Raw genomic sequence first — 23,467 nt, forward strand, 5'->3', positions numbered from 1 at the left:
AAAATATACTCACCTTTCTTCCACTTCCTCCCTCGGTGGCCACGGAATCAATACGCCTGCACCGGCCCCGCTCGTCACTTCCGGTGTGGGCACCTCATTCCCTGCTAAACAGCTTCTGGGCATGCCCAGAAGCTGTGGAGGGATGACGGGCCCGCACCAGAGTGACGAGCGGGGCTGGTGCAGGCGCATTCTGGGAGAAGAGGACACGGAAGAGGACGCAGAAGAGGACGCGCTGGCTTCAGCTGCCCACATCCGAGATGGCAGCGCTGGAGAAGAAATTTTCAAGGTAAGTATTTCTTCTAAAAGGTAAGTGCGACCCGGGACAGTAAAGAGGCTATCCATTGTGGAATGCACTAGCCCTGACTGTCCCGGGGGTATTTTTAGCTCAATTTCACCCCCGTGGCTGGAACTCCGCTTTAATTGAACAAGCTGAAGTTAGAAGTTGATTGGCTACCATGCACAGCTTCACCAAATTTTGCACTTTTTAGTTTTATTAAATCAACCCCACAGAGGCTATTTAGCTCCCTAGTTCTTATTTTGGTACACAGAACAATTAGTCTCTGTGTTGTGTAGAATAGAATGGATCGAGTAGTTTAGGCTTTAGCAAAAAACACTGGGGAGAGCTGACACCACTTAGTCCACAATAATGCTGTGTGTTGTCAGCACACAACAGGATTTAGGAATGTTTTTCTGACAGACCCACAAGTGTATATACTGTTGCATTGTGGTGACTTGCTTTATGCGCATTGGTGCGCTGCAGTAACATGCCTTCCTAATGAAAGACTGTGTAAAGGCGCCTGGTATATAGTTCTTGTGTATAATAAGTGGCCTGCTGTCCCTTTAAATGTGCAATCTACACAAATGTGACAAACTTATACTAGAAATAAGGTAGGCACTGGTTCAACTCCAAAATAACTAATTAACCACTTTACCACCGGAGGATTTTGCTGTCTTACGTCCAGGCCACTTTTTGCGATTCGGCGCTGTGTGACTTTAACTGACAATTGCGCGGTCGTGCGACGCCGTACCCAAACGAAATTTACGTCCTTTTTTTCCCACAAACAGAGCTTTCTTTTGGTGGTATTTGATCACCTGTGCGATTTTTACTTTTTGCAAACTTTTTGTGACTGAAAACAGCGGGAGCGCGCCTCCGGCGGCGCGCGAGCGCCGCCTACAGGGGGAGGAGTCCAGCGACGTAGGTCTACGTCGCTGGACGGGAACGAGCCACTGTGCCACAGTAGCAGCACAGTGGCTGGGGGTAAGGTGGTTAATATGCGAGATAAAAAACTAGTGACTGTGAGCAAATATATCCGTAAAAATATAAGTGTTCTAAAGGCGAATATTATACAATAAAGATAGTGTAATAGCCCAAAAAATATTATTATTTTAAAGGAAAAAAAATGATTGATAATTGATACTTAAATAATTACGTGACTTTTGACGAAACCAATAAAAATGTATTGATTGAAAAAAATAATTACGTGACTATATATAAAATAAATAGATAGTGAATCTAAGTGAATCTAATTCTTCAGCAATAGTGAATAATGTTGAATGATAGAAAGTTCCAAAGATCAATAAATAGTGTCCCACACCATGTGAGTCAAGGATGAAGAAGCAGTCCACCACGTGAGCTATAGTATATAAAATGCTCACCAGAAGCTGTCAGGTCACAAAGACCTCTAACCACAAGGACCTCTAACACTTCATACAGGATCCAAGCTCTATGTAGATGGCATCTTTCCTCCTCCTCCTCCTCAGTCTAATACATACTGCTGACACTCATAAATGGTTCAGATAGTATTCCCTGGATAACTCTCCCAATAGATGTATAAATGGAAAAAAAGGAGATCCACAATAGTGTAATCCCATTTATTGTAAAATAGTAAAAATCTAAAAATATGTATGCGCTTACAGGTGGAGGAGAAGAAAAACTATTCCGTGATCGCTGGACACAACAACACTACTACTTTGGCGGTCCTATCCTGTGCCAGGGGGGCACTTCTAATGTAAGCGCATGCATATAGTCGCAGACGTTCCTTAGAGGCTTCCTCTCAGGGAGGATCTGCTGTCTCAAGGACCAATCTTCCATCCTGCTTTACAGTCGCTGGCTTCGACGACTGTAAAGCAGGATGCTCAGTGATCAGAGAGACAGAGAAACAAAGTTACAATTTACAAATAAACTCCTGAGCAGAGATAAGTGCTGGGAGGGGGGCCCACATAAGGGAGGGGGATTAGTGAGGGACGACTGTCTTTCTCAACAGATTAAAGCTGATAGCAGGGAGAGGGACAGAATCAGATTCAGGTGCTGGAGGAAGATTTCTGTAATTGTTGTCCATCACTAATCGCCCTCTCTGTGTGGGCCCCCCTGTGTGCTAGGGCCCCCTACAAGAGGGCTGGTGGTCCCCCCCTATCAGCGGCCCTGGTTGGAACTGGTGGCGTTATCCTGTCGTTCTCCCTATCTGGTGGTTTACAGGGATAAAGTGGTGCTTCGTCCGGATTCGTCCTTCCTTCCAAAAGTGGTTTCCAGTTTGAGGACATTGTGTTACCATCATTGTGTCCTAAGCCTAAGCATCCTAAGGAATTTGCACTGCATACTTTGGATGTGGTTCGGGCAATCAGGGTGTGCTTGGCAACTACTGAGTCTTTTCGAAAGTCAGTTTTTCTCTTTGTTCTCATAGTTGGACCTAAGAAGTGGCTGCCTGCGTCTGTTGCGACTATTTCCAGATGGATCAGACAGACGGTTGTGCAGGCTTATTCGATTTAGGGTCGGGTTCCTCCCTTCCCTGTTAAGGCGCACCCTACTCGAGCGCTTAGTGCTTCCTGGGCCTTTTGCCATCAGGCATCTGTGGTTCAGGTTTGCAAGTCGGCTACCTGGTCGTCTGTTCATATCTTCATAAAGTTTTATAAGGTGGATGTGCTGGCATCTGCACATGCCTCCTTTGGCCACAAAGTTTTGCAGGCTGCCTTTTTAGGCTCCTTTCACACTATGAGTCCATCAAACGGACTCCGCTTTTCTCAGCGGGGGATCGATCCGCCGATCCCCCGCTGAGCAGGAGAATGACAGCTGTTCTCCGCACTGTGTGCAAAGACAAAGCTGTCAGGTCCCAATGCATCTCCATTGGGGAATCAGATGGGAACGGACCGTCGGTCCGTTCTCATCCGATCCCATCTGATCCGCTGGACGGATGGAAAATAGGGTTTCCATCCGTCCAGATTTGACGGATTGGATGTCAGCGGACATGTCTCCGCTGACATCCGATCCCCCATGGAGATGCATGGGGGGACCGTTCAGATCCGCCAAAAAAACGGACAGGCGGATCTGAACGGTCCGCCTGTGTGAAAGGGGCCTAAGGGTGTTTTGGTCTTCCTTGAGGGTGTTTAATGTTTTTTTCAGGTGGGTCTCATCTTGTTGTTCTGATGACTCCTATGTTGCCTGGTTGGCTGTGGTTCAGCCTTGGGGAATTATTTTCTGCTGTTCCCACCCCTCATATTTTATGGCACTGCTTTATAGCCTATATAGCTGTATTGATACTGAGATTAAATTACACACAGGTGGACTCTATTTACTAATTAGGTAACTTCTGAAGGCAATTAGTTCCACTAGATTTTAGTTAGGGGTATCAGAGTAAAGGGGGTTGAAAACAAATGCATGCCGCACTTTTCCCATATTTATTTGTAAAAAATGTTGAAAACCATTTATCATTTTCCTTCCACTTCACAATTATGTGCCATTTTGTGTTGGTCTATCACATAAAATCCCCAAAAAATACATTCACGTTTTTGGTTGTAACATGACAAAATGTGGAAATTTTCAAGGGGTATGAATAGTTTTTCAAGGCACTGTAAATGCAAACATTGTAAGCACCTGAATTTAACCTGGTATCAGCTTCTTGCAGACCCTGTACAGCAGGGCAGGAAGGTGAGTGTAAGAAGCAGCACAATGAGCCAATTAATTAATGCTAGCAAGAAGCATGCTGATTGCAGGAGAGAGCAGAGTAAGGTCCCGTACACACGTTTCCGATAATCGTACGACAAAACTCTCTTTCGACCTGATCTCACGATAATCTAATCGTTAGTACACAGCTTTCGACAGCCGATCACGACAGTTGGTCCAACAAAATCCGAAGGGACAAACAGGAAAACTTCTGTCGTACGTCATCTTCTCGAACGATAATCGTTTCGTCAGTACAGTATGCGTACGCTAAAAGTCGATCGACAAATACCACGCATTATCGGAAACCGTAAAATAATCCGCAGGGGTCAGACGTATATACATCACTTCCGATACGTAGCTACGAAAAATACACTTGGTCAGTGAATCGTACAAAGAAAATCTGATGGTTTGTACGCAGAGTTGGTTTCGATTTTAGTAACATGCAACAATTTACGAAACATTAGTCGTACGATTATCGGAACGTGTGTACGGGGCATTACAGAAAAATGAGATGATCCCTGTGCTGCTTCTCTTTGTACTGTCTAATCACAGGCTGGGGCTCCAGGATGACTTGGGCTCAGAGGAAGTGGGTTGAATGACGCTGGTCTTTAGACTGAGGACATATAGCAGAAGTAAAACAGTATTTGGGGAAGATCTCTGGAGTGAAGCTGAACATTTCAACAAAAGCAAGTTTTGATGTTTTGTTTTAAATGGACTCTTCATTTTTGACTAAAGTTCTGCATTGTGTAAAAACTGAGAAATTGCTATAATTTGGAAAATGAACCTGAAAAATCAACATGAATATTTCATATACATGAAAAGCTTAAAAAATAAAATAATTTACTTACTGTGTGAAAAGGAGAGCCTGAAGCCTGATCCACTTATTGATCCATCAGACACAAACTTTACCCAGATTATGTGGCCAACGATAGAAGTTACATTATTGGGTAGACTGGCGCCGCAAAATCTCCCCAGAAATGTGCCTCCGGCATCGCCTTCCCTAATTTCCAAATAATCCTTCGAACAGTTTTCACTGGATTGCAGAGAGAATGACCTGTATATGAAGAATGGACATAAAGAGAAATATTGTTTACCAAAATAAAAAAGACTTCTTATAGATTCTATCAAAGGTAAACTATAGTTTGTCAAATGTGTAGAAGCGACACCCCCCCCCCCCAAAGAGCCGTGGGTGAATTTGGTCCTATTTCCCCCTTAGAGCACACACAGTCAGGCACACAGCATTTTCTTCATTCTTCCACTGGCTTGGAAAACAATTTAAATCTTTTTATTGAGAACTATGAACTTGGATGGGGAGAGGGAGCATGGGATACCCCGACAAACTGCAAACTGGACTCCTCAATTTCTGGCTGCACTTCACAAACTGCTGGCCGCCCCTCACAAAATGAATGACCCACACGATTCCTAATGCTGCTGGTTACTTATACTCCCTCAAAAGTCAAAAGCTATCCAAAGTCACTTCCCTTCAGCATTGGGGTCATCTACTTACTTAGCTACAGGATCACCAGTTGCCTCTTGCCGATATCTGCCAGGCTCTTCCTAGTAAGGGAGATGTATACTCTCACCACCATAGAACAGTTGGACTTTCCCACCAACTTCCTCCTGGCTCTCTACATTGAGCTTCCACAGACCCAACTTGACCCCTGGACACGGCCATGCAAATAGGCCCCCCAGTTAAACAGGACTTGGACCAAGGAAAGTTGCAGGACTGGACCAAGGAAAGCTGCACCCTACTGTTCAGGCCTCAGACTATTTATGGACTCTCTCACCACTTTCTGGGCACACCTCCCCAGGGATTGCCTAGAGTTAAATAAATATTCTGGTTGCCCATTCTGTCCTTCCTTTCACTATACTTCTGGAAGCCTGTATAAACAGGAGGAAGTACAGAACAGGAGCCTGTATAACACTGAACAGCCCTGTATAATCAATCTTTGCTCCACTAATTACAGAGGAGCCAAACTAAATGTACCTAGAAGCCTGCTCTACACTAGAAGAGTGCTGTGCTACAAATGTTAAAGTAATTGTAAAGTCTTGTTTTAAAAAAAACAAAAAAAAAACAACAAACATATGATACTTACCTCCTCTGTTACAGTGGATTTGCACAGGGCAGCCAGGATGCTCCTCTTCTCAGGTCCCTCTTTGCAGGCCCTGGCCCCTCCCTCCTATTGAGTGCCCTCACAGCAAGCAGCTTGCTATGGGGGCACCCGAGCCAAGCTGCAGTTCCATCTGTCCAATTAGACACGGAGCTGTCATTCAGCCCCGCCCCCTCTCTCTTCCGATTGGCTAACTGACTTTGATTGACAGCTGCTTGAGCCAATGGCGCCACTGCTATGTCTCAGTCTATTTTAACCACTTTAAAGAGGTTGTAAACTCGTTTCAAATTTTTTTTTTTTTTTACAACCTGAAAGACACATAATGAGCTAGTATGCATCGCATACTAGCTCATTATGAAATACTTACCTTACAACGAGCTCCCGCCGTGCCGCTCACTCACCTGTATGACGGGAGACATGTTCAGTCGCCCGTCTTCCGGGATCGCGGCATCCGGCCGGAGCCGCGGTGACGTCACTCCCGCGCACGCGCGCGGGAGCCGACGGTCACGGCACGGGACTCTGAAGGAACGGCACCAGCGGCCGTTCCTTCAGAGCGCATGCGCCAGTGACGTCACTGGCTGCATGTAAGGTAAATATCTCCTAAACGGTGCAAGTTTAGGAGATATTTACAGTACCTATAGGTAAGCCTTAATATAGGCTTACCTATAGGTACAAGTTACAGAGGAGGGTTTACTTCCTCTTTAAGACAGGAAGATTTTGCTGCATAATGACCAGGCCCTGGCCAGGATTTGGCGTTATTTTAATGGACAATTGCGTGGTCGTGCGACGCTGTACCCAAACAAAATTGATGTCCTTTATTTCCCACAAATAGAGGTTTCTTTTGGTGGCATTTGATCACCTGTGCGATTTTTTTTTTTTGCGCTATAAACAAAAAAAAAACACCATTTTGTTCACATTCTGCAACATAACATTCCAAAAAAAAAAAAAATGTAAAATCAAAATTTTTTAACATTTAGGCCAATTTGTTTTCTGCTACACATTTTTGGTAAAAAAAAAATCGCAATAAGCGTATTTTGATTGGTTTGCTCAAAAGTTATTGTGTTTACTATCTACGGGAAAGATTTATGTCATTTTTATTTTTTTTTTTTACTAGTCTACTCCGCAATTGAGTAAAATGCACACAGTTGCAATGCAGTTGTCCGGCATTTAGGGGGTAACAACAGGCATCTGAATTAGGATCCAAATAGGGATTGCTTTTCAGAAAGCACCACACGTGTAACTGACCCATAACAATACTCGGTTTTGATCAGTTTTAAGCCCAATGTAAATCTATTATCTATGATTAGATTTACTAAAAGTTGAAAGTACTGGCTGCAAAGTGTCAAGGTGCCTGATATGTACGTGTATATATATATAATTAGTCACATAAGACAAGATTTACATATTTTTTCATGTAACTCAATCTTTCTTTAACACATTTCGGAATGTGGAAGGGACCTCAAAGAGTAAAAGGAACCTTAAAATAAAAAAATAAACATACTCCCCTTACTGTTTTCACAGGGCCTTGCAGTGGGGTCCTGGGAAAGCTAAGGGTCCTAGTTCTCTTGAGAAGACCCTCTAGCTCTGTGCAGGGGCCCATTTTTTTCACCTTTTAGAGTCCCCTGGATAAGACACTGGGGAGTATGGTATGCATTTTTTTTTTACATTTTTATTTTCTTTATTACTTAAAGTGGAACTAAACTGTATCTGAGCACCACAGACTGAAATCACTATTTAATAAAATTAATATTAATATTCAAAGCAAACTCACCTATCCATCCATGCTTTATTTTGTTGAAAAATCACTTTGAAAAACACCCCCTAGCATTTCTAGCCACAGCCATTTTTAGTAAGAGTAGATGATTGATGTAGCATTTTCATCCTGGAATCCATCTGCCCTTAGCTCAGGCATGCAGGCAGGAGGGTGAGCTTAGGTGAGAAAACCCCTCCAGCCCTCCTCCAGATGAAAGAAAAAAATGCTCAAGACAACTTACAGTGGGGAAAATAATTATTGATCCCCTGCAAATTTTTTAAGTTTGCCCACTTATAAAGAAATGAAAGGCCTGTAATTGTTATCAATGGGTGTATTTTAAAAATTAGAGACTGAGAGTATCAAACAAAAATTCAGAAAAAACACATGATACAAATGTTGCAGTTCAGTGAGTAAAATAAGTATTTGATTCCCAAGCAAAACATGACTTAGTACTTGGTAAGACGTTTCTTGTAGTAGGTTACCAGGTTTTCACACATCTCAGGAGGGATTTTGTTCCACTCTTCTTTACAGATCTTCTCTAAATCCTTGAGGTTCATTAGCTGTCACTTGGTAAACTCGAAGTTTCAGCTCCCTCCATAAATTTTCTATAGGATTAAGGTCTGGAGACTGGCTAGGCCACTTTATGACCTTAATGTGCTTCTTCTTGAGCCACTCCTTTGTTGCCTTAGTGGTATGTTTTGGGTCATTGTCATGCTGGAAGACCCATCCACGACCCATTTTCAGCAATCTTGCTGAGGGAAGAAGGTTCTCATCTAAGATTTTACCCTACATGGCTCCGTCTATTGGCCCCTCAATGAGGCAAAGTTGGCCTGTACCTTTAGCAGGAAACAACTCCAAAGCATAATATTTCCATCTCTGTGCTTGAATGTAGGGATGGTGTTCTTAGGGTCATAGTCAGCATTTTTTTTTCTCCAAACACGGCGAGTCGAGTTAATGCCAAAGAGCTCAATTTTGATATCATCTGACCACAGCACTTTCTCCCAATCCTTCTCTGAATAAATTAAAAGTTCAGTGGCATGACTGTACATGTGCCTTTTTGAGGAGGGGGACCTTTCAGGATTTCAATTCATCATTTACAAGCTCGTCCTGTGTAGTTCTTGGCTGATTCTTCGCTTTTCTCATGATCATTCTCCATGAGGCGAAATCCTGCATGGAGCTCCAGACTGAGGGCGATTGATGGTTATTTTGTATTTCTGCCATTTGCGAATAATCGTTCCAGCAGTTGTCTGTCTCCTTCTCACCAAGCTTCTTACTAATTGTCTTGTGGCCCATTCCGGCCTTGTGCAGCTCTACAATCCTGTCCCTGATGTATTTTGAAAGCTCTTTGGTCTTGCCTATGATGGTGAGGTTTGAATGAAAGAAAGAGATTCTGTGGACAGGTGTCTTTTATACATATAACGGGTTGTTGTTAGGAGCACCTTGTTTTTTTTCTCAAATAAAGATTTATTAAACAGATCGAAGGCCCGTCCAGAGTGAACAAGCCTCCACCAGCGCCCAAACCTGCCAGCTACTAGGGTTGGGATCGTACAGAGAGGCCAACCCATGTGACATGCCTACATACGTTTTAATTCTTGTGAGTTGCCATTTTTAATTGCAATAAATGTTGAACTTTACTAATCATACTACACTCAGATGAGTGCTGCTGTGTCTCCCTGATCATTTAAAATACACCTATGATAAGTCATAGACCCTTCAATTAATTGTAAGTGGGCAAATTTACAAAATCTACAGAGGATCAAATAACTTTTTTCCCCACTGTATTTGGCCAAGACCAGAAACCAGGAAGCATCTAAAGAAATGTAAAAAAAAAAAATAAATACAAAAATAAAACAAGTAATTATACCTTCCTATCATCTTTGTAATGCTAGCAGCATAACGGTTAAAAATAGTTAATGTTGATTGTGAGAGTTTAGCTCTGCTTTAAATTTGTAATGAATATATATATAGTGGGTGGGCTAAGGGCGCAGTGCTCTGCGCCCCGAGCCCACCCTTTTTTGAAGCCTATTAGAGCCTCTGGCTCTAATCACATGCTTAAAAAATAACAAAAAAAACCCATTGGAATTCATGCGTCTCGCGCCCTGCATGTAGATTAGGGGGCCGGACGCATAGATAGGGGGGGCGGCGACCCTGTGCCCCCAATGGACAGGCCGCCACTGATGGTGAACTAACCCTGTAAATATCGAAGAAGCAAAAAGATTTAATCACCAGTGTAGCCCTAGCCTAAGTCTAGCCCCACAAGGCTAAAGCCAACAAAATTTAAGCTGTGGGTGGCCCGTCGGCACCAGCTGGCTCAGTAAACTTTGATTTAAAAACTGAAGGAGCCAGTTGGAAAACAGTCAAACAGTGAGTGCAGCCAATTTGATGCAGTCAGTCCCCATTTCAGTTTGGAATCCCGAATGGAACCGCCGTGCTTCTGCGTGCAATTTTAAAGCTTGTGTCGATTTGTGCAAAACGCGCAGTGTGCATTTGGGAACCATTTAGTGCAAATTTGACACGATAGTAGCGCAACAGAATCGCACAGTATCCACAGGAAAACACGATTTAAAAAATTGCATGAAGCTGGTAACCCAAAAAGGAGACTTGTAGAGGGCAGCCCATTGAAGTGAATGGGCTGCCCTGTGCCTGACATGCAGAATTGCGTAAAATGCCCACAGAAATCGCGAGAGGGAATGCAAGTTCCTGGTATGTGAAGTGTGAATGGGGCCTAACTCTAGGGATTCTCACAGCCGCTGGAGCAGTCAGGATACGATAGCCCCTAGATGTTAACCCTCTTCCCAGCCAGTTTTATTAGTACAGTGATAGTGCATATGTTTAGCACTGATCACTGTATTAGTGTCACTGGTTCCCACAAGGTGTCAGTTAGGCCCCTTTCACATATGAGGACCATTTATTTAATCAGTTCAGTCATGTCAAAATGGATGAAGTATTCATCCGTTTTTCATCAGTTGTCATCAGTTTTTTTTATCCATTTTTCATCCGTTTTTCACCAGTGATCAGTTTTTCATCAGTTTTTTACATCCACTACCTTTCCAAAAACTGATGAAAAACTGACCATTTATCAGTTTAAATCCGCTTTTACGTCCGATCCCTTTTTTATAACAGAAGAAAAATTGAGTTTTGATCAGTTTCAAAAAACGAATGATGACGGATGTGGATGTAAACTGATATAAATGAATGATCATCCATTTACATCCATTTGATGTCCGTTTTTCATCCGTCAACAGATGGATGAAAAAGGGACAAACGGACAGCGTGTGTGAAAGAGGCCTTAGTGAAAGACTGCCCGCCATACTATTACAGTCCTGCTATAAGTCACTGATCGCCACCATTACTAGTATAAAACTAAATAAATAAAAATTCCAGAATTTATACCATAGTTTGGAGATGCTATAATGTTCGCGTAAACCAATCAATATGCGCTTATTGGGATTTTTTTTTACCAAAAATATGTAGCAGAATTCATATTGGCCTAAAGTTATGAAGAAATCTGCTTTTTTTAATTTATTTTTTTATGGGATATATTATATAGCAGAAAGTAAAAAATATTGTTTTTTTATTTTTATTTTTCAAAATGTTCAGTCTTTTTTCATTTATAGCGCAAACAATAAAGAAAACCCAGTGGTGATCAAATACCACCAAAAGAGAGCTCTATTTGTCTGAAAAAATATACAAATTTTGTTGACATACAGCTTGCATGACAGTTGTCATTTAACTGACAATTGTCAGTTAAAGTAAAGCAGCACCAAAAAGCAAAAAATGGCCTGGTCATGAAGGCGGGTAAATATTCAAGTGGTTCAAATTTGATATAAAAAAAAAAAAATGGAACTTGATTGGTTTCTGTGCAGAGCTGCACCAGATTTTACATTCTCCAGTTTTAGTAAATCAACCCCGATATTTATTTTAGGCCTTTTGATTACGGAGTCTGGCTCTAGCAGATATTACAGTATGAGTCCTGAGTGAACCTGCATGGCCTGCAGGATTTATATATGTTTCATAGCTATATGTCTTGCATTTTGTGGGAGAAATCCTACGAGTGTCAGCACCACGCTTTCTATCCCTTCCAAGTTTTGTTTTATGTTGAAACATTTGTTAAAGACTTTTCCTGCCAGACGTGGCACTTCCTTCCCGTAAGGTCATTAAGATGAGAACAATATGAAGAAAGATAGGGAGGGGATTACATGAAAGACAGTGCGAGACGGTTGCCAGGAGCACTGATAATGTTCCAAACACACTCCAGATTTTCTGGATAGTTTTCTGGATAGGCAGGGCTGTTGAAGGCGCCGTTCTCCATGTGTAAGTCACCTCCACAGGCTGAAGAAATGAAGAAAAAGAGAATAAATATCATTAGACTATAGGGCAGGGTTTCTCAACCAGGGTTCCTCCAGATGTTGCTAAGGGTTCCTTGAGCAATTTCTACCTCTCAGATAAGTTCCCACTGACACCATTGAACTTTTTAGCGATCTGTAAGGGGATAATTCTTCTCAATAGTCAAATCATAAATACATGTTTGATAAATAAAATGGCTGCTCCCCATGTTTCTCATCAATAATACATCTGGGTAAGCCATATGTGGCTTTAACAGTTACCAAAAGTGACTGTGATGTGAGATCACCACACAGGGACAGCAGAGTGGAAACCGCTACACTGTCAATGTCAACATTGCCAACAGGAGGATTATTGATGAGGAAAAGGGAAGCAGCCATTTTATTTATCAAATATTTATTTATGATTATCAAACATGTATTTATGATTAAGCAAATATATTGGATGTATATGTTGTGAGAAGTCATATTGTATAACAGCTGTTGTGTTTAAAAGGAATTTATACCTCCAGCTGTTAGATTGCTAGACCTTTGAAGACCTGTTCAGCAAACGAGCCTGGAAGTGACGACTCTATGTTAATGAACATACGCATATCAAAGAATGTCACCAAAGACTCAGATGTGACTTAAGGCTACGTTCACATGTGGGCGTAGTGGATCGCGGGCAGAATCACTGCGATTCTGCCCGCGATCCGGAGATCATTGCAAATCACGGGAAGCCTGTGCGATGCCCGTGATTTCCAATGGCACCCCAAATGCTGTGCGATGTTGCCGCAATTTCCACCTGCCGAATCACGGTAACATCACGCAAACAGAATCGCAGGACGCATGACGCACAAAAGAAGCTCTTGTACCTTTTTTGGGCATCATGCGTCCCGCGATTGTTTGCGCAATGTTACTGCGATTCGGCAGGCGGAAATTGCGGCAACATCGCACAGCGTTTGGGGTGCCATTGCAAATCCCGGGCATCGCACAGGCGTCCTGCGATTTGCAATGATTTCCGGATCGCGGGCAGAATCGTGGTGATTCTGCCCACGATTCGCTATGCCCACATGTGAACATAGCCTTAAAGAAACTTTAAAAAGCTAGGTTCCACCCACTTCAGAATGTATAAATTGTATTAGGGGCCCTAGCCAGCTAGAGCAATGTTTATCAAAGAAACAGAATGAAATGTAACTGAATTGCTCTCCAGACATGTCTGTGTACCTACATGTTTGTCTAATAAATCATTTTCAGTCTGGCTTCAACAGTCAAAAAGTTACTGAAACCCATAAGTTTTGGGGTTTCCCTTACACATCCCATGAGGTATTGTAAAACTCTGACATTCACATACATGACTAGGAATAATGGGAATTGTAGTTCCTGAACAACTGGAGGGCCGTAGTTAGGCAATCCCTGGTATAGAATATCTCTTGAGTGACAGAGCCTGCTGGGGCTGCTGACATCATATCTACAATGGCAGTACCCAGCTACAGTCTCAGGGCTTTTGAGAGTCTACACAAGGGAGGCTTTTACAGGTAAATACACACATGACATTCAATAAATGCACATAGAATCTTATCAGAAGATTTTTGTTGAAATTACTGGTTTGCATTGTCACTTTAAGGAGGAGAGGGTTACCTCCTGGTAACATGCTCCCAATTTATGCTATGCGATTTTTGGATGACATAATATCCTTGAAGTCCAACTCTAGCCTGGTTTGTAAAAAGAGGGAATACTGTCTGAATTCCCATTGGGGAGATTTTCCCTTGTTTCCTGTCCCAATGACAGGGTGTCACAAGATGGGATCTCTATCTGATGGGGACACAGACAACATCAACAGCACATTTCTACAATGGAGCGGGGAAAGGTTGTAACATTGCTCAGGTTTCTTATGTTTCTATATCCTCCTGTCCTGCATACTCTCATTTCTTGTCCTGGTGACTCCGGAATGGAAAGCGAAGGGAAATCTTTAAAAAGAGGACACAGGCAACAATAAAAAAATAAATTTCCAACTCTTACCCATTCCATCAAAAACTCAGCCTCACCTGCTGAACATTTACATGATTAGTACAGAGACATCGCATGAGAATTCTGACTCATTGGGGTAGATTTGCCAAATAGGCTGTGCACAAAGTGCAGTTGCACTCTGCAAAGGCATTGTTCCAGAGCTTAGTAAATGATGGAAAGCTCTGCTGACTTCCATCATCCAATCATGTGCAAGCAAAAAATGCTTTTTTTTAAAATTTTCCTTACATGTGATTGGGTATTCTTTACAAAGCTTTGTGTAGCTTCTCCTCATTTACTAAGCTCTGGAACAAATGCCTTTGCTATTTGCCTTTAGTAAATCAACTCCAATTTCAGTTACCACTAGCACCTTTCTGTATGTTATATTCAAAAACAAATACATTTGTTATGCAGTTAGATATAAAATTGATGACACCTACATGAGGTTGATGCAGAGTAGGTAGCACGGAATCCTCTATATGTTGAGTAACTATTGGAGACAAATTTTATCACCAGGGCATTACTGAACGATGTAACAGGGTGAGGAATTTGCTGACCACAGTAACGTCCTTTAAAAGAAAAAAAAAGTGAAAAAGTCAAATGCACGAACTGTACAATCAGTTTTTTATTCCCTCTGACCAGACTACCCCTAATATACAGTAGTGGGTATGATCCATTTCCTTGGATGAGAGTGGAAAGATTACCAGTAGCACTCAACTGCCACTCCAAAACAGAATAATAATTTCACTCTACCCCTTGAATTCTCCATAGTTTAGAGTCAATATACTGTATGAGTATAGCCAGAGGCAGGGCTGGATTAACGTAGGGGCTATTGGAGCTGCAGCTCCAGGCCCCTACCTTAATATAGGCCCAGGCTGGCCAGATTCACTGTTACCACTCTTTACTGTCACTTGTAAACACAGAAGAACCTACCCACACAGCACAAAGGCCAGACACAAAGGGACAGTTGCCGATGCATGGATGTGTTTATGGGCTTATTGTTGTATTAGGCCTGCGCGGCTGCACCCTTCCTCCTCAGGGCGCATGCCGAGGCATGGCTCTTAATACCATTCAAAATCCTCAGCACCAAGCCCATGATGCTCTTAATCCGGCCCTGGCCAGAGGTGAACTGGGACATCAAGGCCCACTGCAAAAAAGGGAGAAGGAGGGCCCACTGCACTGGAGTTAAAGGTGTTGGGTTTGGAACTTGCAAAGGCAGGGAGCCAGAATCTGCCCTTGTAGTTGCGTTATGCAGAAAAAAATATTCTGACAGCTGAAAGATTAATGGGCTCCTCAACTGGTGAAGTAGACCCTCTTCTCTGTAAGATGTGCCAGGCCACCTACTGGGTTTTCATATGGCTGATTCAGGACCACCTCCACCCCTTGTACAATGGATGTGCTTGCTGATCATTGTACAGCTTCTCTCCACCTTGGTAACCCAAGGAGGGCCAGCCACTCAGTGACACACACTGTAATTACCAACTTGCTATACTGACAATTACAGACCATGGCCTGCACCTCAGTTACTCAGCATACCCACCTTCAGTTGCTGCGGTCACAGAGAAGCAGGCCATAGTCTGTAACTGACAGCCTAGTGTGCTGTATTTGTAGAGTAAATACATCATCAAAATCAATGAGTGAGTGTTGTCATCGGCCTCCGCTCTGGTTTTAGTGATGTTTTTGCCCTACACACTCAGGGGGCAATGGAGTATTCTCCAGTCTGCCCTGGGTATAGCTGTGGAAAGGTGGCACTTTATTATGGCTTTGGGGGAAGCGGGGGAATACAGTAAATCTTGTCACTAGAGATCTGTATGAAAGGAGAGTAAAAGACCCGGTCAGACACATCCATCCCCTTCTCCGTAATATGCAAGTCTGTGAGAGGACACTTGTGCTAAGGGGTGTGGCTATTACTAAGCTCTTCCAGCACAGGCCACTGAAGTATAAGATCCGGAAACCAGATTCAGTAATGTTATAGAGAGGACTGTGAAGTTATGTTTATCATGACTAAACCTGTCTGTTTTCTGCTGGCAGGTCTCATTATCAGTAGTAAACTAGATTTGCACAGTTCCAGTCTGAACACAGGATTAAAGGCCTACCTGGGGTACATTGTATTTTAATGCACTTGAAAAAAACTATCTCTTGGTTTGTCCCTCTAATTACACTTTGAAATTGTTCAGAATAACTTGCAAGCTGCCTTTAGGCTTGGTACACATAGGCCGACAACAGGAACCGGCCGATGTTCGGTCAGTGTGTACAGCTGTCTTTCTGACAGAAGCCGGTCTAATGACAACTGTTTTTTGTTGAAGGGACACTAACATTGCGTGTGTACCAGGCATTAGAGTCCTATGTATGAACTTGCTCAATAAAAACAACTAAGAAGGTATGCACATTTTTTTATTTTTTTAAGCATGTTGTATAAATGGGAACACATAACAACCATTAAAATGGTTCTAGAGGCTAAACATTTTTTACCTTAATGCATTCCTTGCATTAAAATAAAAATTGATTATGGGGCCATTAAGAAGAGCATTAGTATGGATTATTTCTGGAGAATAAGGATGTCATTTAGTGTCCCTTTAACCCCTTGCCGACCGCCCCATGTATATGTACTGCGGAGTGGTGGCTCCTACAGTCGAAATCATGTACCTGTATGTCTTTGGGACTTCCGGGTTTGCGGCGCGATGTCCGCAGGGACCCGCTGATCATCTCCGACAGAAGCTGAACGGCAGTCTGCCTATGTAAACGAACCAGATCGCAATTCTGTGACAAGGGAAGACAGAGATCCTGTGTTTCTGCAAAGCAGGAACACTGATCTCTGTCTTCCCACAGTACAAGCACCCCCCACACAGTTAGAAAGTACTCCGCCTAGGGACACATTTAATCCTTTGATCACCCTTGATGTTAACCCCTTCCCTGCCAGTGTCATTAGTACAGTGGTAGTGCATACTTTTTTTAGCACTGATCACAGTATTGATGTCACTGGCCCCCCCAAAAATGTTATTTAGAGTCTGATTTGTCTGCCGCAATGACGCAGTCCCCCTATAATTTGCTGATCGTCACCATTACTAGTAAAAAAAAAAAGTAAAAAGAAAAAAAAATGAAAATTCCATAAAAATATCCCATTGTTTGTAGATGCTATAACTTTTGCGCAAACCAATAAATATACGCTTATTGGGATTTTTTTTATACCAAAAACATGTAACAGAATACATATTAGCGTAAACAGATTAAGAAATTTGATTTTTAAATTTTTTTATTGGGTGTGTCTTATAGCAGAAAGCAAAAAATATTGTTTTATTTTCAAAATTGTCGCTCTTTTTTTTTTTTGTTTATAGCACAAAAAACAAAAACCGCAGCGGTGATCAAATACCACTAAAAGAAAGCTCTATTTGTGGGTAAAAAAAGAACATCAATTTTATTTGGGTACAGCGTCGCACGACTGTGCAATTGTTAGTTCAAAATAACGCAGTGCCATGTCACAAAAAATGGCCTGGTCATGAAGGGGGATAAATCTTCCGGAGCTGAAGTGGTTAAAGTAGTGGTAAACCTCTGACATGAAAAATGAACAAAACATATCCCATATGGGAACATGTGTACTTAATCCAGAGCACTAAGTGTTATTCCTGTCTGCTGCCTCCTTCCTCTGATATTTGCATGAGTAACTTCTGACAGGTTTTTCTGACACCAAGAGAAAAACGGTGACAGGGAGTTAACGCTTGCACTCAGTTCTGTTCCTTTGTGCTGTGTGAAAGGAGGGGATGTCCCTTCACTGTATAAATTCTGTGGTTTGAATGGATGTACAGGACAGATGGCTGCAGATAAACAGGTACAACTTGTAGAAGGAATTGATTTATCTCTGTGTATCACCTGAGGCCAGTCACTCCACTGGGTATACGTAAGGGTTTACAACCACCTTAACCCTTTCCTCCAGCCTTACCCCGTTACATAACTTTGTGATACATAACTATTAAATAATATGCAACAGTGTATCAATTCTTAACATACCTTTGGATGGTGAATCATAATTGTTCCCATCTAAAATTTCTACAAAATCTTCTGTACAATTCAGATTCCTGCCTTCAGTTTGAAAGTCCGTAAAAGACACAGTGACATGGTTAACTGGTGAGATAAAATGATATAAAGGTTAAAATTAAAGCGAATGCACTAATGAGTGTAAATCGCACGTCTGGCTTATAAAGCATGGCAAACCCTCTTATGAAGAATAATAGGCATAAAGGGGTAAAATGCTGGATGATGAACTGGTCAATTGTTTGAAATAAGAAAATGCATTTTAAGTTTTGGATAGAGTGTGGAAGCATTAAAGCTCCGTCAGGTTTCCATTGCCATCTGTACAAAGAGCAAATGACTCCTGCGCTTGAGGGATAGCCTTGCGGCTGGCAGAGGTGGGGGACTTGAGTCACATGACTTAACTTAAGTCAGACTTAAGTCACCAGTTTGAGGACTTGAGACTTGCTTGACTACAATTAATAAAAGACTCGACTTGACTTTGACTTGGTATTCATGACTTGAGACTTGACTTTGACTTGAGACATGTGACTCGAAGTGACTTTACTTTTTGAAGTTATTAAATATTTGCATTTTCTCAAGATGTGTTAAAGCAATATTATGACTTGATTTGTGACTTGACCAAATAAATGACTTGACTTGACTTGCTTGAATTCTAGCAGGGACTCGACTTGACTTGCTTGCTTTTCGCCACAGTAACTTGGGACTTGCTTGAGACTTGAAGGTTAAGACTTGAGACTTGCTTGTGACTTGCACATGTGTGACTTACTCCCATGTCTGATTGGCTGGTATCCTAAAAATGCGATTCAGGTCTAATTGAAGTTGTCCCGGCTCTGCTGCCACTCTCGACGGGTCGTGGTAACCCAAAGAGATTCTGGAAAAGGAATGGACAGAGGGAGCACCAGTCTAGCACATTATCTTTAAAACAATTTATTGTAAACATACATACACATTATTCTCACAAAGCAATTGTGAAACACGGGCAAATGTAAGCAATTGGGGGACCACCAAGGGTCTCCACTGGGCATCCTCTGCTGCGGCAGCATTTGCCCATGTTTCACAATTGCTTTGTGAGAATAATGTGTATGTATGTTTACAATAAATTGTTTTAAAGATAATGCACTAGGCTGGTGCGCCCTCTGTCCATTCCTGTTCCATTGCTATCTATGCTCCCTCTATTCTATCCCCCTCTCTATTTGTCCTGATGATCATTGTCATCTGGTTAGAAATTTCAAGTTTTACTGTTGTAATTGAAACAGGAATAGAGTGGAATTTTCTCAATGGGGACACCTGTTCCAGCGTTTCACTTTCTATGTCTGGAGGACAGGATGTCAAGGGAAACCTTTCCAACGAGAGACAAACACAGCCAAATAAAAAAAAAATACCCAACTCTAATTTGAACCATTACATATGCCATCCAACACTCGAAAAAAGGTTTTGACTTTTGATACATTTTAACAGTGTACTACAACACCTTCACAGAAATGAAGGGACAAGTTGCCCACCTTCTCATTCATAATCCTACTAATGAATTATCTCAACATGTGAAGAGGAGGTGTGATCTCCTTCCATATTTCCATTACTTTCATTCATTTACATGGGCAATCCTTAATGATTACGTCATTCTTTGACCGGAGATCAAAGAGCGTGAGTGGGAAGCTGTAGTGAACTGGTAAATGGTTCAAAGCAGCTATTCTCAGCCAGGGTTCCGTGAAAACCCCAGGGTTGCTAGGGGTTATTTGAGCTATGGTTGCTTGACCTCCCATTTGATGATGCCTGCCGGAGGCGTAACTAGAACCTTCAGGGTCCCAGTTCAAGAAACCATGAAGGGCCCCACTGACCTTTTCATTAGTCCCAGGGCTCTTCCCTCTGGTCCTGGGGCCCTTATCACTGAGCCTGGGGCTCTATACTCCCTTCACAGAGCCCTTTGAAAGCCCAAGTTCACAATGCTGTGACTTATTATGCAAATTGTAACACATAAAGTCACATAACAATTCAAATCACATTAATTTAGATGATGCCGTCTTAATAAATGCGACTTAAGTCGCGGCAACAAATGCACTACTTTTCTAAGACTTTGGTGCAATATTAGTGGCATAGACTGCACTGTTAAATCACAAAAGTCACAAGCAAGTTGATAGGAAATTGCAAGCAAGCGACTTTGGCGCTGCAGCAGTGTGAACATTGCCCATGTTCTGCAGCAGCCCCCCTTCTGTCATCTTGGTGGCCCCCTCCTGTCATCTTGGCCCCCTTACGGTGGCGGAACCCCAGGGCTCGGTTCCAAGTGCAACCTTTGCGACCCTAGTAGTTCCTATGCATAGTACTGGGGCTGATGCAGCTTGGCAGAGCTAGCTACATTACACCAATTTTTAGCTGTCTATAAGGGTGGCATTCTGAGAGGCACTATTCTCACTGACCAACAAAGAAAGGGGCAATTATCCAACTGATCCCCAATGAACTGGTTTTAGCAGGGGTTCCCTGAGACCTGACATTTTTTTATGGGTTACTCTGGGGTAAAAAGTTTAACAAAGGCTGGTCTAAGGATTTTTTTTTACTGGTTCACTCACCAAAGAGGAACAGGATTGCATCACCTAGGGCAGTGGTCTCCAAACTGTGGCCTGGGGGTCAGATGCAGCCCTTTGCTTGTCTTTATCCTGCCCTTGGGACACTTTTCCTCCCACTGACCTCAATAATGGGGCACTATTCCTCCCACTGACACCAATGATGGTGTTCTATTCCTACCACTAATGCCAATGATGGGGCACTATTCCTCCCACTAACACCAATGATGGGGTACTTATCCTCCCACTGACACCAATGATGGGGCTCTATTCCTCACACTGATACCAATGATGGGGCTCTATTCCTCTCACTGACACCAACGATGGGGCTCTATTCCTCATACTGATACCAATGATGGGGCTCTATTCCTCCCACTGATACCAATGATGGGGCTCTATTCCTCCCACTGATACCAATGATGGGGCACTATTCCTCCCACTAACGCCAATGATGGGGTACTTATCCTCCCACTGACACCAATGATGGGGCTCTATTCCTCACACTGATACCAATGATGGGGCTCTATTCCTCTCACTGACACCAACGATGGGGCTCTATTCCTCATACTGATACCAATGATGGGGCTCTATTCCTCACACTGATACCAATGATGGGGCTCTATTCCTCTCACTGACACCAACGATGGGGCTCTATTCCTCATACTGATACCAATGATGGGGCTCTATTCCTCCCACTGATACCAATGATGGGGCTCTATTCCTCTCACTGACACCAACAATGGGGCTCTATTCCTCATACTGATACCAATGATGGGGCACTATTCCTCCCACTGATACCAATGATGGGGATCTATTCCTCCCACTGATACCAATGATGGGGCTCTATTCCTTTCACTGACACCAACGATGGGGCACTATTCCTCATACTGATACCAATGATGGGGCACTATTCCTCCCACTGATACCAATGATGGGGCTCTATTCCTTCCACTGATACCAATGATGGGGCTCTATTCCTCTCACTGACACCAACGATGGGGCTTTATTCCTCCCACTGATACCAACAAAGTCCTGTTTATTCCCACTGACACCAGGACAATTTCTACTTCCAATGGCCACAATCCAGCCCCCCTAAAGTCTGAAGCCTAAACTGGCCCTTTGTTGAGAACATTTGAAGACCCCTGGACTAGGAGATAGGTAAAGATTACTAACGATCACATCCACTCTGCACTAAACAAAGCTAAGTTGAATAATTGAATGCAATAAATCAGTCTCTGCCCTCAAGGAGCTTACAATCCAAGGTCCCTATCTCACATGCATAAATACACATACTAGGGTCAATTTAGACAGGAGCCAAATAAGCTTCCAGCATGTCTTTGGAGTGAGGGAGGGTACTGCCCACAAAAGCACAGAGAGAACATGTAAACTCCATGCAGGTAGTGCCCTGGTTGGGATTTGAACCAAGAACCCACTTTCTGCAGAGCTGTGAGAGATTTAAATAGATGTCCTGTGTTGCTTATTGGCTGATGGCAGCTTAAATTAAAAAAAAAAAGTAAAATACGTGTCTGCAATGTGTAAGTTTGCATTCCAATAATGAGCTTCCTTCACGTGTGAAAGGCTTGCTTTAAGAAGAAAAGAGAAGCTTACAGAGCAAACTTTATTTAGTTACACCGGTGACGATATCCAAACAACTTACAAGGTTCAGAGGCTTGAATAATCCACGAACAGTTTTGATTGTTTGGGTAGCTGGCGGGATATAATGGTGAGGAAATAACTCCGCCAATGGAGTCGGTCACAATAGAACTTCCAAAAGCTATAAAAAAACACCAGGAAATAAATCAAGGTCAGACTGTCACTAGAATTACCTTTTATGGCATAAGTATTAGATTATATTTCCTAAAATCTCTCAGGATACACAGTAATATTACATCACCTATCTGAAATAGCTTCATAAACATTTCAAGAGCACCTACAAGCATAAATCAGTGGAAGGAAACCTGTATTATAATAGCAAAATCCACCATTCTTCACTCAGCAGCAGTTGGGAAACATTTAATGAAACCAACAAGTCCACTCAGTTCATTTTCACTTTTATTACATTTCTTCCATAAAAAGAGAAAATATGGTTTTCAGAAAGCATCTCTGCAGTATGGCATTCTCTTGCCAGTTGTGTGTTCTCCAACCTTCATAAGATCTTTTTGTAATAGATTACATTGGCGTGGAGAACGGACAGTAATCATTTCTCCCAGGCACATGTGTAATTAAATTGCAGGAAGTCTAAGGCTCGGTTCACACTACTGCGACCTGAAAGTTGCGTGACTTACGGTGCGACTTTGCCAGGAGACATCCTAGCAATTTGATGGCAATTTGAGTACTACTTTGATGCAACTTTTTAGCGACTTTGTCTTGTACAGGAGGTATGCAGCGATAACAGCAAGCAGGAAGATGCCATGCACTGCCTGGGTAATCTTCCTGTAACTTCGGATCCAATTCACATCAATATAGATGAGAATCCGACTTTCATTAAAATCTATGGGCACAAGTCAGATATAAATTGCCATGAAGTAGTACAGTAACCTTTTCTAAAGTCAAGCAACTTCAGTAGTGCTATTTAAGACAGCTCTCATTGATTAACATGGCATTTGACAAGTCATATGATTTGGAGTCCCACAAGTCAGATTCCAAGTCGCGGCAGTGTGAACCGAGCCTTAGCCTCAGACGGTGCCATTGCCGGCAATTGGCTCCGATTTGACATGCGATTTAACAGTCTGGACAGAGCCGATTGGCCC

At 42.5% G+C, this 23,467-nt stretch overlaps 1 protein-coding gene across 1 annotated transcript in view; it reads right to left on the reverse strand.

The window, feature by feature from the left end:
- CUBN (cubilin) overlaps window positions 1–23,467 on the reverse strand; it is a 439,455-nt gene that overhangs the window by 152,358 nt on the left and 263,630 nt on the right. Inside the window, exons 33-37 of the mRNA XM_082257511.1 lie at window positions 22,375–22,491; window positions 18,136–18,249; window positions 14,571–14,699; window positions 12,001–12,133; window positions 4,786–4,991 (exon numbers count right to left, since the gene is read on the reverse strand). Coding sequence (XP_082113637.1) covers window positions 4,786–4,991; window positions 12,001–12,133; window positions 14,571–14,699; window positions 18,136–18,249; window positions 22,375–22,491 — 699 coding nt within the window. The remainder of the gene's footprint in view (window positions 1–4,785; window positions 4,992–12,000; window positions 12,134–14,570; window positions 14,700–18,135; window positions 18,250–22,374; window positions 22,492–23,467) is intronic.

The sequence above is a fragment of the Pelophylax lessonae genome (genome assembly GCF_965119305.1).
Source record: "Pelophylax lessonae genome assembly, chromosome: 5".
Classification (NCBI taxonomy): Eukaryota; Metazoa; Chordata; class Amphibia; order Anura; family Ranidae; genus Pelophylax; species Pelophylax lessonae.